General features: G+C 42.3%; 1 protein-coding gene across 1 annotated transcript; it reads left to right on the top strand.

Annotated features, from left to right (window-relative positions):
• The first annotated feature begins 13,481 nt into the window (after positions 1–13,481).
• LOC124414951 lies at positions 13,482–14,279 on the top strand. Its single transcript, XM_046896142.1, has 3 exons — positions 13,482–13,633; positions 13,716–13,789; positions 13,939–14,279. The coding sequence occupies exons 1-3, from the start codon at positions 13,482–13,484 to the stop codon at positions 14,277–14,279; spliced, it is 567 nt and encodes a 188-aa protein (XP_046752098.1).
• The last annotated feature ends 3,796 nt before the right edge of the window (positions 14,280–18,075 follow it).

The raw sequence follows: 18,075 nt of genomic DNA, 5'->3' as shown, positions 1-18,075 counted from the left end.
TTGAGAAAAAGCTTTATTGAAAATACTTATAGTGAGTACAATAATTTTATTCAACAGTATTATTACCAAGATGATATTTTCGCCACGAATGCTGGATTGTTCTTGTAGATGCTTCTGCGCAGTAGCACAAATCACTCACCGTCGTCATCCGTACAACATGGTGATTCAGTTACCAATTTTGAAGTAACATGACATTTCGAGCTGCACAGCTTGCGTTGGGTATTGTGTGCTCATCACATCGTACGTGCACAGCCGAAGTTTTTTGGATGGTTCGCAGCGATGGACAGCCCGAGACCAGCAAATCGATGATTTGAAATTTGAGGACAACTTATAGCAGCCAATCTCGTTTTACTCCTCCCTTCACGTAAACCCTGCGAGCTTTGCACAGCTCGTATTCAATTGTCCATTCCACTTTCTCAATCGGTATATTTCCACAGCTCCAAGGTGAACCGTAAAAATTGCGTTGCAACCATGAATTTTGGCTTTGACATTTGACGTGCAGACAGTCCCGTTCCTAAGGTGGTTTAAAGAGAAACGTCGATGGAGATGCTTCTGAGTATATTGAGATTACAGCCAATTCTTTCAACGTAAAGGTGTTATCGCAAGGTCTACGGAAGCCTTGTATGTCAACGATAAGCTCCATTTTTGAACTGTGGGAGATGGTGAAATTGGTCAGCTTTCATACCAACTTTTTCACCACGCCACTGAATGGGTTGTATCAAAAAATACGATCGTGAACAATCAAGCAGTACGCTGATGTTTCAGTGAAAAAGTTGGCTTTAGCTTCGAATTCAAGGCGGATGTCAACAGGCCCGTACTTCAAGGATTCGTTTTGTTTTGAACAGGTAATAAAAAATGAGGGAGCCTTCTGAAGAAATTCACTCTTTGACAACAACGGCTCGGGGTTCTTGTCGTAGTAGGTAGCTTGGGAGTTTACGTACATCTCGTACAAGAGTGCGTACAGATTACGACTCATGTTTAGGTTCAGGTTACCGTACGGATAAGATTGTGAGTCTAAAAACAGCTTGACGTCCGTGACATTGCAGTGATCGAAATCACTTGCGTTATGCCGATCTTGTTCTTTCGACTTGTTTGGAAGGCCAAAATTACATATCGAGGTTTTTCAAGCTGAGTGGAAGTTTTCACAGTCCAAACGTGTTTCGATGTAGTGAGAAGTAAAGGATATTCGTATAATTCCCAACTGCGGAAGCTCATCGAAATAGGCGGGTCTTTGAAATTGGAGCAGGTTAACCTTTTGTCTCTTCCGCGAGTTTCGAATGCGGTACGAGCCATTCCATTGTATTGGTCACGATTTTGTATTCCTCCTCTTAAGTCTGCACAATTGCGTTTACATCAGTTTGTGATCTCGTCAAAATCAATTCGTGTTTGGCATTGACCACGATCTTGCGGTAGTCTTCAGCGGAACTCAGTATCGTGCTGAGCGGTATCAATATGTCGAAATTGACCTCGACATCGGTTAATTTTCTCTTCTCTTCCACGTCAAGCCATCCTGCGTTCTCTATCAGCCAACTCTGACCAGGGTTCAGAGAAGCGTAACCCTTCATTAGACATGACAAGCCAACATTCTTGCTTCTATCGATCTCAAACTTTCAGGAGTCGTCGGTGGATATGGACCAAACTTTTGCCGGGTAATATGCATAAATCCTGATGCTGAACGGTGATTTGAATTTCATCGCTGTTGTTGAAAGTTAACGAGGCGTAAGGTTTGTAAGCGTGAATTTCGTAATGCGCAATGGATTCGTCAAAGATGACCGGTGTTTGACTGTTTGAGATTTCTTCTTCCACGGTACGGAGCAGACGATAAGACAGCAAAATCGAATTTTTATTTGCCAGAATTCCCTCTTCTAAAAGGTGTCAGTTTTAAGCCGAGTGCCATCAGGAACTCTACATTCCGAGGTGTTGACGGTTCGAGAATCAATTGATAACTGACTTGATCGGAACATGTCGACTCACTGATGTATCTACTCTTTGGCTGTCTGTTATAAACGATACCCATCGTTTATTGCGATTTGATGTGTACTCTCACAGTTACAACTTCACCACGAAAATTAACCAAGTCTCCGTCCTGATCTACTAACCGAAGCTGAACGTGATCTATGGTCCTGACGATGATCGGAAGGTAAATGACGTGCGACGGCACTTCTGAAATCTCATATCCTGGTGGGACGGTTAGAAAAAACTCGTGAATAGTGTGTACTTCACGTCCGTAGACGTAGGCACCCGTGGTAATAATGCACTCAACTTGCAATGCGTTGACCTTGAGTATAGTTACAGGCACGTCTGATTCGTAAGTTCTATCAGACTCTAATACACGAGGTGTAAATTCCAGAAGTTGAACAATGGAATCGGTTGGTTCGAAGTTTAGAATTTGGTTGCATGTGATTTCGCTGTGTAATGTGTCATTGTTGGGCTAAATGTTGAACCTGATGTTTGTATTTCTTAGTACATTTTGAAGATACTTCTCTGTGTCTTCAAACTCGTAGCTGCCAGTAAATATGGTGATCACTCTATCAGCCACGTAAATTTTATTGTGACCAGCATCAACTTCGGGAATCGAATTAAAAGTCAACAATTCTACCAAACCAAGAGCATAACTTTTATCACGAGCAAGTTCAATCGGTGGCAAATATCGCGCTTCGAGAATCGAAGAGGCTCCCGAAATCGTTAGCGTTAGTGAATCATCCATTGTTGCGAGTGATGGACTGACTATGTTGAATTATGCACGATACTTATATAGCTCACCGCCCAAAAATTTCAGACACAAGTGTCCGCGTTCTAACGTATTATAATCCTGGTACCTTTTATGATTGTATTCAACGCTACCAAAACCGAGATATTTGATGAGGTCCGACGGCGGTTGAAGGTTACCGAAACTGTCTAAGTAATCGATGTTATTGTCACGTTTCTTGTACGCAACCCAGTGTGTTCCGGGACCCTCTTTGTCGTCAAGGTTGACTATGTCTGACTCGTTTTTTCGTGGACCGCTATTGGGCACTTCGTTCCGCATAAAAACACCGCGGAGATAGGGAATCTTGAAGATTTCTGCGTATTTCAACAAATCCCAATCAGTGAACGCTCGACGTGGCAGCTCTGCATCTAGTTTTTTGGAAAATGGAGACCATGACCCGTTTCATACGGTTTCAAATGAAGCCCTTTGCCAAACGCGATAGCTTTCATAGTTTTGTTGTGCCGTTCGCTCTCCTCCAGTTCTCGTTTAGCAGCGCTCGCATCATTCACAGCTTCTACTATACCTGCCGCACCACCAGCTATCGCGCCAGTGGCACTAAGTCCAGCGAAAATGGGAATCAGTAATCGTAGAAATCCATCAACTTTTGACGGTATCGGTAGAATGTGCGGTGTTTCCACTTCACATTTACCACCCGCTATTCGAATAGCGTTTTCGGCTCCCTTGAGCGCAGACTCGATAGCTTCTACTGCATCGTTGCTTGAAATCATGGATCGTTTTGCAGCATTCATAATATTTCTTAAGGTCACGTTTTTCGGTTTTCGAATTCCCATCGCAACTTTTGATTTAACTTTTATTGTGTTAGCTATTGCCCAAGCTGCTGCTTTTCCACTTAATTTGGCGTCTGGTGCGAAAACCTGTTTCCAAGCTTTTTCAGCCAACACTCTATGAGCCGCGTTCCTGACTTCAAGATTTTCACGATTCTGCGAGTAAGCAATGTCATGGTTCTTGCAAGCTGTGTTGCAAGGATTGATTCCCGGATCACCTCGCGCGAGTCTCTTTGATAAGTCAGTAACAGGTCCACAGTACTGATAACCAGGCACGTGCAATTCGAATGGAAGGCTGTTTTCACTAGACCCTTACCACGATGTCGTCGCTTGTTGCTTCGATTACCTCGGTACATGATCATGTTCGGGCTATGACTGATGGGAAAGGTTTCAAACCGAGATATTTATAGAACATCCGATCAGTCATGACCGAGATGCGGTTTGAGACAAAACCTACTAAGCTTCCCGTGATGAATTTCGACAAACTTTCAGAGCAAAATGTGAAAAGACAAAAATGGCGTCGGGCATTACTTCCGAACAGTGTGCGTGTAGTATTCTGCGCACCCGAATTGTGGTAAAACTAATGCGTTGCTTACACATATAACCCATCCTAATGGACTTGGGTTTGAAAATATCTATATCAACTTAAAATCCCTCAAGCAATCGAAATACCAGTTGCTGAAGCAATTGTTAGAAATTATAGAAACATAATCCTCAAAACGAACGGACATAAAAAGTTTGACTCATCTCATGGAGCTGTTCGCAGAGATAACAATTACAAATTGAGAAATGTCATTGCCGAATTGCCGTATTATTGACCATCGCCTCAGTGAAAGGGTAAAGGTCTACTTTCGCTAGCTATGATTACACGACGAGGTGTTCCAATGGAATACGTTTTGTAGAATGATCCAAACGAGTTGGTGGAGCGTCTTTGTCCACTCCTAGCACCCCAGGTGGTGGGAAACCCGAGTCACAACGACAAAATAATGTCCATTATCGAAGAACTGTGCGGAGCAGAAGTCATTTATTAGGCAGCTCCTATCGCTTTTGCATTCATTTCCGAGATGGGTGTCGACGTGTTCACATTCTACAGAATGGAAGACTGTGCCATGTTGCAGAACCTGTTGGGAAAAACAATGATGTAACTTTGAAAATCTTACGACGAAAATTCAACTTGCGGCAAAAGCAAATTGACAACCTCGATTGAATGATCAAAGCTTTGGAGATCACCACGGGGAAAGCTTTTGATATCTTTTACGCAGATTTCAAAACAGGCGGAGACCTATTGATTCGGAACGCTGTAATCGCTACCAAATTCGACGCCAGACTAAGGGCATCGAAATATGAACGAGAAAAAGCTCACGCTGGTGACGGTACTACATAAACTTGCATGCTGGAATCACACACGTCACCGTGTAGACGTGCGCGGCATCGACGAGACCTGGCAGGCGGATCTTGCTGATATGATATCGTATATATTGGGCAAAACGAAGGCTATAAGTACATGCTCACGGTCATTGATATTGAAACGGACTCGCGTTTCAAATAAAATGTGGGTACGTGAGCTTTGTTAACGGTGCTATGTAAAATATTTGGAGAAAAAATGCTTTAATGGCAATATGTGTTTCTTGTTTCAAGTCTGAAACAGGACTGTTTTTACAATAATAGCGGTTGACGCAGCAATCCTCTTCATTTGTTAACATGAGAACGCTTATACTTCTTGCGTCACAAGCCGACTTCTAGATCATTTGAAAGGGGGGTAAAACGGGTGATTTTACCCTTTGTAACACTACTCCCCCCTGAGGAAAAGAGTCGTCCCGACTCGTACAAATTGAAACAATAGTGATCCTGATCTAGCAGACGGTGCTCAAAGGTGAGTCGGAGCTGTGGCTCTAAAAATTCAAAGACTCCCTTTCTACTATCTGGCATTTGCCCACAGTCTCAAGGTAAACCACAGAAAACCTTGAGCAGATAGTCGAGCATTGAACTGAATTTCCAAAATTTTATGTGCCTTGTTTTCACAAAGGTCAGTGTAAAAGTGTGTAGTGTACAGCTTCGTGTGAAATTCGAAGGAGCGACCAGTTTCCAAATTCCGGAAATCAGGAAAACCCAAATCGACCCGAAATGATCCGGAAAAGTACCACGGGGGACAGGAGAGGTTCCAATAGGAGTCCAAAATCGACGGTGGCCTTAGGAAGCTTTTGGGGCCTCTTCTCAACCTTCGGGAACGAGGGAGGGGAAAGGAGGCGAGCCGGTCCTGAACTCTTTCGGAAACTGCACACCCTAGATTGGGAGGACAGACGTGAGTGAAGGCAGACGAATCCGAATTCGCTAAGCGAATTTGGGAACAGCATGGATTGTATAGATTTTATTTTCATTTGAAAGAGAGAAAATAAACGATGTTATCTGGATTAATGTTCAGTGCTTCATTAAAATCGGGGCCTTCAGTCATCCTCAGGTTCCAGGAGAGGTTAGAGGAAAACGGAGTTGTGTGATAAAGCAACCTGAAAAAGTGCTGACAAAAACTGACACATGGGTTAGGAAAACGCGAAAATCAAATAATCGCTTACCGACCATGAAAAATAATAATCGTGGCTCCATTCAGACTCTGAATAAATCAGAGCCGGTCCGACACAAAACTCGATTCAATAGAAGAATTTTCTAGAAAGAAACAAAATCGAGGAAGGAAACAAAATCTAAAGTTCGGCGTTTTAAAACTAGAACGGGAGCAGGTGAAGAAGAAAATTTTTCTCTAACTAACCAATCCTCATGAACGTCATGAATAGTTCGAAGCAACTCCAAAGTAATCTCTGTTTCTTTCTCACGTACACGGGAACAGATCCGAAAATAAGAGATTTTTGAGGAAACTCGCAAATAAACAACGAGATCTACTCTGAGTTTAAACACTTGCACGAGGAGAGCAGAGTTTTCTCTGAGTGAATGAGACTCAAAGTCTCAAAAATTTCCTAATTTGCAACGAACTTGAATAAAACAATTGTCGTTAAAAATCGATCTCTCCATAACTTGACAGGCAGAGAGGTTATATTCGTCTCGGTTCACAGAAGAAATTCTCTCAATGTTTAACCTCATTAGATGTTCCAGCCCTCGGTGAGCCCGATTCAGACTGATGTACATCTTTGAAAGGAGTAAGCCGGTCTAGGTCAACGACCTTTGCTTTTGTGTGAAGGCCTCTTCGGATTCTATAAACAACATCGTCTATCCGGTTAACCACCTGGTAAGGGCCTTCCCAGTTTCGTTGGAGTTTCGGACATCGTCCTTTCTGTCTTCTTAGTTGGAAAAGCCAGACAGAATCTCCGGGATTGAATTTTAAATCTCTAGCTCGTATATCGTAGCGAGCTTGTAACTTATCCGAAGCCATAGAAATTCTTTCCCTTGCAAAATTATAAATTTCTTCTAGGCGTCGTTGTAAATCAGAAGCATAATCTGTCTGGGGTTGTGTTTGCACGGGAACAGGGCCTTTCTCTAAATCTGACGTAAGTCGAAGATTTCTCCCTGTGAGCATGAAAGCTGGCGCCCGTTTCGTTGTCTCGTGGATCACAGATCTATAAGATAAGCGGAAAAGGGGGATCCAGGTGTCCCAATTTCTCTGATTCTGTTCGACGAAAGACGACAAATACTGCAGTAAAGTCCGATTCAAACGCTCTATCATGCCGTCAGATTGAGGATGGAGGGGAGTCGTCCGGGTTTTCCTAACCCCTAAAATCTGAGTGACCTCCTTCATTAAACTCGATTCAAAATTTCGGCCCTGGTCAGTATGTACTACTAAAGGTACTCCGTGCCTACAGATAAACTCTTTAACGAACGCCTGAGCTACGGTAGAGGCTTCCTGACTGGCGAGTGGAAATACTTCGGGCCACTTGGTAAAATAATCAGCGATGACTGAAGCGTATTCATTTCCACTGTAGGTTGTAGGAAGAGGACCGAGGATATCCATTGCTATCCTTTCGAAAGGAGCTCCCACGTTGTAAACTTGGAGAGATCTTTGTCCTTTATCTCGAGGTCCTTTCTTCGACGTGCAGACTTGACATCTTCGACACCAGTCTTCCACGTCAGCACGACAACGAGGCCAAAAATAACGGTCGCGTATCTTGCCTAAAGTTTTATTCGAGGCAAAGTGTCCACCTGCAGGAGAATCATGGTAAAAAGCAAGAATCTCTGGAACTCGATTTCTGGGAACCAAAAGCTGCCACTTGATCTCTTTCAAGTCCGCTAATTCCCATTTGCGGTATAATATTCCGTTTATTAAAAGAATAGAGTCCCATTGAGCCCAGTAAATTTTGACATCAGACTCAGCTGAGGATATTTCTTGCCAGTCTGGGCGAGTTTCCGCTTCTTTCCAAGATTTAACTTGTGACAGAGTAGAATCTTCTTGTTGAGATCGTTTCCAATCTTCGAGGTTTTCTCCAAGAGAAATCTTCCGTATTATAGAAGGAGGATCTCTGTATTTTTCAAGGCGAGTGCATTGCCTACAATCTGTCGTTTCTTCGCAGAGCCTTCGAGAAAGAGCGTCAGCGTTTCCATGTTGTAAACCTGCTCGATGACGAATTTCGACATCGTACTGTCCGAGCCTCTCAGTCCACCTAGCTACCTGACCTTCGGGGGATTTAAACGAAAGTAACCACCTCAAAGAAGCATGGTCTGTTCTAATCAAGAACTTCCTCCCGTACAAGTAATGATGAAAGTGGACTACGGTTTTAACAACAGCTAAGAGTTCCCTACGAGTAACACAATAGTTTCTCGCGGTTTTACTAAGGACTCTACTGTAATAGCTAATTACTCTCTCTCGACCTTCCTGAATCTGTGACAAGTTTCCGCCTATCCCTGACAAAGAGGCGTCTGTATCTAAAATAAAAGGGAGTCCGACCTCCGGATAGGCTAAAATCGGGGAAGAAGTAAGATTTTCTTTTAATTTCTCGAAGGCTTCTTCGCATTCCGGAGTCCAGGCGAATGGAATCTGGATTCCTGTGAGACGATGCAGGGGCTTGGCTATCGTGGCGAAACCTTTTACGAATCTTCTGTAATAGGTGCAGAGGCCCAAAAAGCGTTGAACTGGCTCCTTGTTCGGCCAAGCAGAGACCTTTTCGATCTTGGAGGGATCGGTCTTTACTTCTTCAGCGGAGACTATGTGGCCGAGGAAGCTGACTTTTTTCTGGAACCGATGGCATTTCTTTGGACTCATCTTTAGGCCTGCCTGTTTTAACCTGGAGAAAACTTGTTCAAGGTGGTCCACTTCTTCCTCAAAGTCCTTCCCGAAGACGATTATGTCGTCCAAATAAACGAGGCAAATTTTCCCTGTGAGTCCTTGGAGAACAGTCTCCATCATCCGTTCAAAGGTAGCCGGGGCGTTACTTGAGCCAAAAGGCATTACCTTAAATTGCCATAATGCTCCTAGTCTCGTGACAAAGGCTGTCTTTTCCTTGTCCAGGGGATCTATCTCGACCTGCCAGTAACCGCTCTGAAGATCAATGGTACTGAACCAGGTTGCGCCAGCAATCAGATCGAGCGTTTCGTCGATTCTGGGGAGAGGATAGGAGTCCTTCTTGGTTATGTCGTTCAGCTTCCTGTATTCTATGCAAAATCGCTTGGAACCGTTCTTTTTGTTGACCAGGACGATCGGAGAAGCCCAGGGGCTGGAAGAAGGCTCGATTACGTTGTTGGTCAGCATATCTTCAACGAATTTCTTCACTTCCTCCCTGCCGTTAAGGGCGAGCCTCCGGGGAGCTTGTTAAATTGGAGGATTGCCTCCGAGGTCGATCTTGTGTTTTACCGACGTACATCTCCGGGAGGAGGTGAAGAAGCTGGTGGAAGACATGCTGGCGAACGACGTTATTGAACCTTTGTCCAGCCCCTGGGCTTCTCCGATTGTCGTAGTCAACAAAAAAGATGGATCGAAACGATTTTGTATCGACTACCGGAAGCTGAATAATATTACGAAGAAAGACTTGTTTCCTTTACCCAGGATGGACGAAACTCTCGACCTGATTGCTGGCGCCAATTGGTTCAGCACCATAGACCTCCAGAGTGGGTACTGGCAGGTCGAGATGGACTCTTCCGACAAAGAGAAGACAGCTTTCGTTACGGGTTTAGGAGGACTATGGCAGTTCAAGGTAATGCCATTTGGCTTGAGTAACGCCCCGGCTACCTTCGAACGGATGATGGAGGCTATCCTCCATGGACTCATCGGGAAAATTTGCCTCGTCTATCTAGACGACATAATCGTCTTCGGCAGGGACTTCACAAAAGAAATGCATAATCTTAAAGAAATTTTCGCCAGGCTGAAGCACGCAGGCTTGAAAATGAGTCCGAAAAAGTGCCATATGTTCCAGCGAGAAGTCAGCTTCCTTGGACACATCGTCTCAGCTGACGGAGTGAAGACTGACCCGTCAAAAATCGAAAAAGTTTCTTCCTGGCCAACGCCTGTCAACAAAGAACAGGTACAGAGCTTTTTGGGACTCTGCACTTATTATAGAAGATTTGTAAAAGGATTCGCCTCCGTAGCGAAACCTCTTCATCATCTAACGGGACTAAAGACTCCCTTCGATTGGACGCCCGAGTGCGAAGAAGCCTTCAAAAAGCTGAAAATTTGGTTAACCTCTTCACTTATATCAGCTTATCCTGAAGTCAATCTTCCTTTTATTTTAGATACTGACGCTTCACTTTCAGGGATAGGTGGGGTTCTGTCACAGGTTCAAGGAGGTCTAGAAAGCGTGATTTGTTATTTTAGCAGGATTCTTAGCAAGGCTGAGAGGAACTACTGCGTTACCCGTCGAGAACTTTTAGCCGTCGTTAAAACAGTAGTCCATTTCCACCATTACTTGTACGGTAGGCGATTTCTTGTTAGAACAGACCATGCTTCATTGAAATGGTTGCTTTCGTTCAAGTCGCCCGAAGGCCGGGTAGCTCGTTGGTTAGAGAGACTCGGTCAGTATGATTTCGACATCAAACATCGAGCTGGACTGCAACATGCGAACGCGGACGCCCTTTCAAGAAGAACTTGCGAAGACACTTGCGAAGACACGCCATATTGCAGACAGTGTGCAAGACTGGAGAAATATCGAAACCCTCCTTGTTTAATTCGAGGCATTACACTCGGAGGGGACCTAGAAGACTGGAGAATATCACAGCAAGAAGATACGACTCTAACCCAATTAAAGTCCTGGAAAGAAACGGGGACTCGTCGGGAACGGCAGGAAATATCCCCAGCTGGACCGGACCTAAAAGTTTATTGAGCTCAGTGGGACTCCATCGCTTTGATAAATGGAATTTTATACCGAAAATGGGAATCCGCAGACTTGAGTGAGATCAAGTGGTAACTTCTGGTTCCCAGGATCAGAGTACCAGAGATTCTTGCACTCCATCACGATTTTTCTACAGGTGGACACTTCGCTTCGAACAAGACTCTGGGCAGGATACGCGACCGTTACTTTTGGCCACACTGCTGGACAGACGTCGAAGACTGGTGCAGAAAATGTCAAATCTGCACGGCGAAGAAAGGACCCCGAGCTAGAGGACAGAGCTCTCTTCAAATATACAACGTGGGAGCTCCTTTCGAAAGGGCAGTGATGGACATCCTCGGTCCTCTTTCTACCACCTACGAAAGGAATAAATACGCTCTGGTTATCGCCGATTACTTTATCAAGTGGCCAGAAGTGGTCCCAATAAGTAATCAAGAAGCCTCCACTGTAGCACAGGCGTTCGTTAGAGAATTCATCTGCAGGTACGGAGTTTCACTAGAACTTCACACCGATCAGGGCCGAAATTTTGAGTCAAGCTTAATGAAAGAAGTTACTCAAATTTTAGGGGTTAGAAAAACTCGTACTACTCCCCTCCATCCTCAGTCTTACGGCATGATAGAACGTCTAAATAGAACTTTACTCCAATATTTGTCGTCCTTCGTAGAACAGAATCAGAGAGATTGGGATACCTGGATTCCCTTTTTCTTCCTGTCTTATAGATCTGCGATTCACGAGACGAAAAAACAGACGCCCGCTTGTATGCTTACGGGAAAGAAACTCCGACTCCCCGTGGATTTAGAAAAAGGCCCTGTTTCCGTACAATCATCACCTCAGACAGATTATGCCTCCGATTTACAGCGACGTCTAGAAGAAATTCACAACTTTGCAAGAAATAGAATTTCTATAGCTTCAGATAGGCTTAAAGCTCGTTACGATATGCGAGCCAGGGGTTTAAAGTTTAATCCCGGAGATTCCGTCTGGTTATTTCAACCAAGAAGGCAGAAAGGACGATGCCCAAAATTACAACGAAACTGTGAAGGTCCTTACCAGGTGGTTAACCGGATAAACGATGTTGTTTATAGAATCCGAAAAGGCCCTCATAGTAAGGCAAAAGTTGTACACCTCGACCGCCTTGCTCCGTTCGAAGATGGACATCAACCTGAATCAGACTCACCAAGGACCGGAACGTCTAACAAGGTTAGACATTAAGAGAATTTCTTCCGTCAACCGAAACAAATTTAGCCTCTCTTCCAGTTCGTCATTGATTGGAAAGGCAACCTTCCTTTTGGAATCTCATTAAAGAAAACAGGACCTCTGACAATCATCATCGAAGGAAACATCGGATGTGGAAAAACAACCTTCACCAAAAGGTTTTTGGCCGATCCTCGGGTTTGTACTTTGTTAGAGTCGCTAGATGAATATCGTAATATTGCCGGGGTTAACCTACTCGATTTGATGTACGGAGACCCGGATCGCTTTTGTTATCAATTTCAAAACCACGTCCAACAGGTTATGTGTAATAGACATCTTCAAATAACCTCTCTTCCTGTTAAAGTGATGGAGAGATCAATTTATAGTAGCAATTGTTTTATCGAAGCTCGTCGTAGATTGAGAAATTTTCGAGACTTCGAGTCTCATTTACTCAACAGGAATTCCGCTCTCCTTATTGAAGCGTTAGGACTCGGAGCTGATTTGATTGTTTATCTTCGAGTTTTCCCTGAGACTTGTTTTGCTCGAGTCTCTTCTCGCTCACGAGAAGAAGAACTCAGAGTTTCTTTTGAGTTGCTCAGAACTCTTCATGAAGTCCACGAAGAATGGCTAGTTAAAGGAAAATTTTCTTCCTTACCTGCCCCCGTTATGATCATAGACGCTGAAGCCTCCGCTGATCAAGTTTATGAAAATTTCTATAATTCTATCCAATTAAAGCGTGTATAAGTCTAAATCTACTAAGAAACGCAACGTTGATTTTGCTTTCTTCATTTGATTTCTTTTGATCTTGTTTCTTTCTAGAAGCTTTTTCTTCGTAGATGAAGCTTTGGAATCGGTAGGCTTTGATGAGATTAACGAAGTGAAAACAGCCACTATTATTTTTCGAGGTCGACAAGCGATTGAATGCTTTTCGTATTTTATTAACCCTTGTGTCAGATTTCGTAAGCATTTTCATGTTTCCTGTCACAACATCTTTCCCGTGATTCCTTTCTCTATTCCCGAGGACGACTGGTGATCGACGAGCCGGGTTTTTCTTCTCCAGATTCAGATAAGATCGTTTCTTTTCTTTTATTAGAAATAAACGTTTAGTGATTTGATAACGATCTTTATTAATGAATCTTTCTTCAACTAAATTCTTTGAACGAATTTGGAATGTACGATCACCATTGCTCACGTCTGTCCTCCCAATCTAGGGTGTGCTGTTCTCGGAGAAATCCCAGAACCGGCCCACCACCTTTCCTCCGCCTTTTCCCAGTGGTGGTATCAAAACTCCAGGATCTCTTTTGGACTTCCGCTCGAGTCCTCCCTGATTTCCCGGATCCTGTGACACCCTTGGATTTTTACATGAAGAGGATTACATAACACTTTTACACTAACACGATAAACCCATGTGACAGAATAATGTAAAAATATTGGATTTTGGCTATATTGCTCGGCTATCTGCTCAAGGTTTTCTATGGTTTACCTTGAGACTGTGGGCGAATGCCAGGTAGTAAGAAGGGAGTCTTCAAATTTTTAGAGCCAATGTCTGCGACTCACCTTGGAGCGTTGACTACTGGATCGTTTTTATATTGTCACGATTTACTCGAGTCGGGACGACTTTTCAAAGCATGCGTGGGCTGTACCGATGAAGAGCAAGTCCGGGGATGATGTTACGAAGGCCATGGAATCTGTGCTAACTTAAGGACGTGTACCGAAAAAATTTCACGTGGATAGAGGAACGGGAACCTACAACTCAAACTTTGAATCTCTCATGTCACGCTATGGAATCAAACCTTACTCCACGTACAGTATTTGAAGGCTTCGATATGTGAACGATTTAATCGTACGCTGAAAAGTAGAATGTGGAAACGGTTCAGTATGCAAGGAAGCTACAAGTGGCTCGGCATCTTATCTGATTTAGTATCGGCTTACAACAACATGAAACACTGAATCATAGGAATAAAACCGTCGGATGTAACTATTACGAACAAAAGACTGGTATTACGTTTGTCGTACGGAGGGCTTCGAGCGAAACCTTCCGAACCGGCAAAGTTCAAAACCGGTGACAAAATTCGGATCAGCAAATTCAAAAACCTGTTTGAGAAAGGTTACACTTCCAATCGGACGACTGAAATATTCACAATAAGCCAAGTGGAAAATACCAATCCTGTGACGTACAAGCTCAAAGACTACCAAGGTCAACCCATCACTGGTGGTTTCTACGTACAGGAACTTCTTAAGGTTGAACATCCAGACATCTATCTCGTGGAGAAGGTGCTCAAGAAGCAGGGAAAATAATTAGACGTCAAGTTGTGAGGTTTTGACAATACACACAGTAGTTGGATGAATAAATCTGATATGTAATACTGAATGAACGAAATTATTTTTCAAGTATTCGTCTTAATTTTTTTTTACATCTTAGAGATACAATTCACACCGATGCTCAGCTTAACTGCAGGTCTTGTAACCCCACGGCAGCGTATCGGTTGTGTTTCGGAATACGATACGCTTATTGCCGTTCCAGCTCAGTGCTACTTTTTTCTGTTCAATGGTGTAGACTTGATGCATCTGCCTCTGTATCAAACTCTGATGTTCGACTGAATTTTTGTGTTCCAAAGCACGCTTTAGGTAATCATCGAAAGTTTTAGTTTTTAACAGGGATCCTTTGACACCCTGTGACGATATATGTATATCACACATACAGTGTATGAGGATTAGCTGAGCGGTGAACACGCTCAGCTAGTCAGTCGGTCCATAGACGTGACATGGTGAAGACAGTATATTAGAACTTGGCCAAGTCACTAGATTCACGACGATTTGCAGTATATATTTTATATTTTTTTTTTCTATTCGTGTAAACAAATATCTACGCCTATGTCCCAGTCTTGAATAATTTGCGACGACCCTGTTGGGAAATATAAATAAAAAAATCAACTGATCACGGACCGACTCGACCAACGAAAGATATGTAATCGACAAGATTATTTTATACAATTTTTGTTATTTTACTTCTTTATTTATTTATTTTTTATTTATTTATTAATATTAACGTTTTGTTGTTATTTTAATGTGTATGTATGAGTGCTTTTATTTTCACAATATATTTATTTAATTTTGCTATTTACACGAACCTAATTTTGTTTTATCCATACACATAAATATCTGCGTATTTTTATTCCTTGATTGTTTTATTCATTTTTTTTTTGTTTAGTTCATAGTTGTGACTTGATATTTTATTATTTGAATTTTGTACAACAAATCTATTACAACCCTTCGCTTGTTTCTCATCCTTATCCTCCCCCATCACTCTGAATGAATACGTCCGCTCCCGAACCAATAAATTCCGTAATTGTTTCTCCGTTACACTCATCTCTCATCAAACCCAGAATTTTTGTGCTAACCAACGGCATTCCGTAGATATTATCAGATCGATAATCGGAGGTGTCAAATCTATTCAAGTCCTGTTTGATGCAATAGTAAATGTTGGGGACGGTGAAGTGATATATCAAACTATCCGTGTGAGTGTACATTAATTTTGCCTGATGTCCAAATTTCGTTTCAATATACTTGTAGTGGAAATCGTAGATGAAGGTCTTCGAAAAATCTGAACTGGAAAAGCCTGCATACAATGGTTTGTTGAGTTTGACAGTTGTTCTACGAAATTCAACTATTATCATATCTTCATCAAAGATTGTACAACTGTGGAGATTTAGTTTGGCTATAGTAGCTCTAGCACCGTATGTTCCATCCCATTTCGTGATCAACCTGACATCTCTATACTTCCTGGCATTTTCCATTGTCTTACCGAAAACTGCGTTGTTCATGAGTTTGTACAAGTTTTTTTCGAATTCATTGTTTGATTTTTTTTGTGAATCCGTATTCAAATCTATGTATTTTTTGAGCCAAAGTGTTTGTCTAAACTTGAGAACTCTTTGAATTTTAGCTGGTTTTCAACCTTATTCTAAGCATTGTCTCAAGACGCAGTAATGAACAACGTAGTTTTGCCTGGAAAGTAGCGTGGTCGTCAATTTCGGCTACTTACTGTCTGAGATGGGAGGTATGTAGTGTTCCGGACACAGTGATAAATCTTTATGCATATAATGCAGTGCCTCGAAATATTCCAAATCTACCTCTAATATGTAGCCAAACTCCGCTTCGTCTGTGATTGCAAAACCATCAAATTGTCTGAAATCTAATATTCATGCTAAAGAACTGCATGGCAGAGCAAAGCTCGTAGCCGCACCGTACAAGTTGTTAACGTCAAAGTACATGAGATGAGACTCTTCTAGCGTTGGATTGAAAGCAGCTACCATGTGTCTATTGTTAGCCTTTGCATATCGCTTACAGCATTGGGACACACCAGCTCGAATACCTTTTTCTATAAACATGAGCATATCTATGTCAGTGAGAAGCTCGAGTTCAATACCGGTACATTTCAACATTGCGTCAAACGAAAGACCGGGCGCTGTAAAATAATGTAAGGGGTCCAGGCTGCATGTTGCATAACAACTTTGTCGAAAGTTTCCAAAAACGTCAGCCAACAGAAAAACATCAGTTCACAAATATAAGCTTGAATATTCCCCCAACGTTTAAAGATTAAAAGTATGCCAAACCTTTAACGCGTGTGCGTAATCGTTATATAAAATAAAATTTTTCTTCAGGTGGTAACTTTACGTCCTCGAGCTTCTCCCAACCATGCATGTTCTCATACGGAAAAACACCTTTGCTGGCTAATAACTCGAATTTTTCAGAGCTAGTGCAAAATTCACGTGTAATTGCTTTTAGATTATCATTCAAATACGTTGCCGATTTTTCGAGGCTACTGTGCATAAAACGGAACGAATCTATGAATCTAAACTTTATATCTGTCCCCTTGACATGTTTTGTAAATAAAATGTACTTTTCTTTGTTCACGGGTAAAAGCTGAATAGTAACCTGGAAAGTTGTGGCCAATGCTATAATCAAAAAATGAGAATCGTAACCCGACAAATTGTCGAATATGACTGATATAGTATGCGAGTTTTGATAATTAAGATTACAGCTTTGATGAGTAGGACCACGGTACTTTCCTGTGAAATGACAGTGATCACGGTGTTTCACGTCTTCGCGCGTGAACGGCTTTTCACAAATGTGACATATCTTTGATAAATCAAATTCGTTAATTTGATTGAAGTTGTCACGGATTTTGATTCCCCTCAATCTCACAATATCACGACATGTGTCGTCACGAAGTTCCCCCTCTTCGATTTCTAAGCTGTAGGTGCGTAGCGTCGTCATCATACCGCAGAACTAGGCGAGACCCGTTCGGTGTCTGACCATACAGCACCACGTGTTAAATTAATATATTTCGATTCATCTATGAGCGGATCCACGTCACTTCACTCAAAAAAAAAACCGTCAAGTCACGGATCTTTGCGCCATTTAAAATGTCCGTAGTACTATGTAAAAAAAAATACAACTTCAAGGATTTTGAATTTTTTTCAAAAATGGCCGACTTCGAGCTATGTAAAGTTTTGTATACCACTGTTGCACTGCTATGTTTGAAAATTCATGTCTCCGAAAGTATACATCGGAGCGGACTGATCCTGCAGTCGTTCTGTTCGTAAAAGAATTCGCTTCGATAAAAAAAAATTTATTTGAAAAAAAAAACATTTCTTTCAATATTTTTTTACCGTTTTTTTTTTGGTTTTGCTGCCATTTCCGCGGGACTAACAACAATTCATGGAGATAATTTTTTTCGAATACCTGTATCCTTCCTCTTTAATCCTAGAAAAAAAAATTGATGAAGAAGTTACCAGGGCCGGAGAAAAAAAATGAAACGTCTTGTCGCGCGTCACCGCGCGCGCCGGCCCACGTCGGCGCTACTCCTGCGAACTCGGTGTGTTGTGTATATGTATATGTATCGAAGTGAGGAGGTCGGTCACATAATTCCAGGTCAAAGAAGCTGCATAACCGTTGAAAGAAATGGTGAAAAAATATCGGTTCAGAAGCATCTGATGTTGAATAATCTGAGAGAATTGTATCGATTATTCCGTGATCGTTATCCGGGTAAAAAAATCGGTGTTTCTAAATTTGTAGAGTTGGTGAATTTTCA

The sequence above is a fragment of the Diprion similis genome, chromosome 14 (genome assembly GCF_021155765.1).
Source record: "Diprion similis isolate iyDipSimi1 chromosome 14, iyDipSimi1.1, whole genome shotgun sequence".
Taxonomy (NCBI): Eukaryota; Metazoa; Arthropoda; class Insecta; order Hymenoptera; family Diprionidae; genus Diprion; species Diprion similis.
This window is presented reverse-complemented; position numbering and strand designations above follow the sequence as displayed.

Excerpts from the sequence above, each read along its gene's own strand:
- LOC124414951 (XM_046896142.1), top strand. The coding sequence starts at position 13,482 with ATGCCAGGTAGTAAGAAGGGAGTCTTCAAATTTTTAGAGCCAATGTCT. Across the intron at positions 13,634-13,715 it reads GTGGGCTGTACCGATGAAGA|AGGAACGGGAACCTACAACT; the intron begins GCAAGTCCGGGG and ends TCACGTGGATAG. Across the intron at positions 13,790-13,938 it reads CAAACCTTACTCCACGTACA|GAATAAAACCGTCGGATGTA; the intron begins GTATTTGAAGGC and ends ACTGAATCATAG.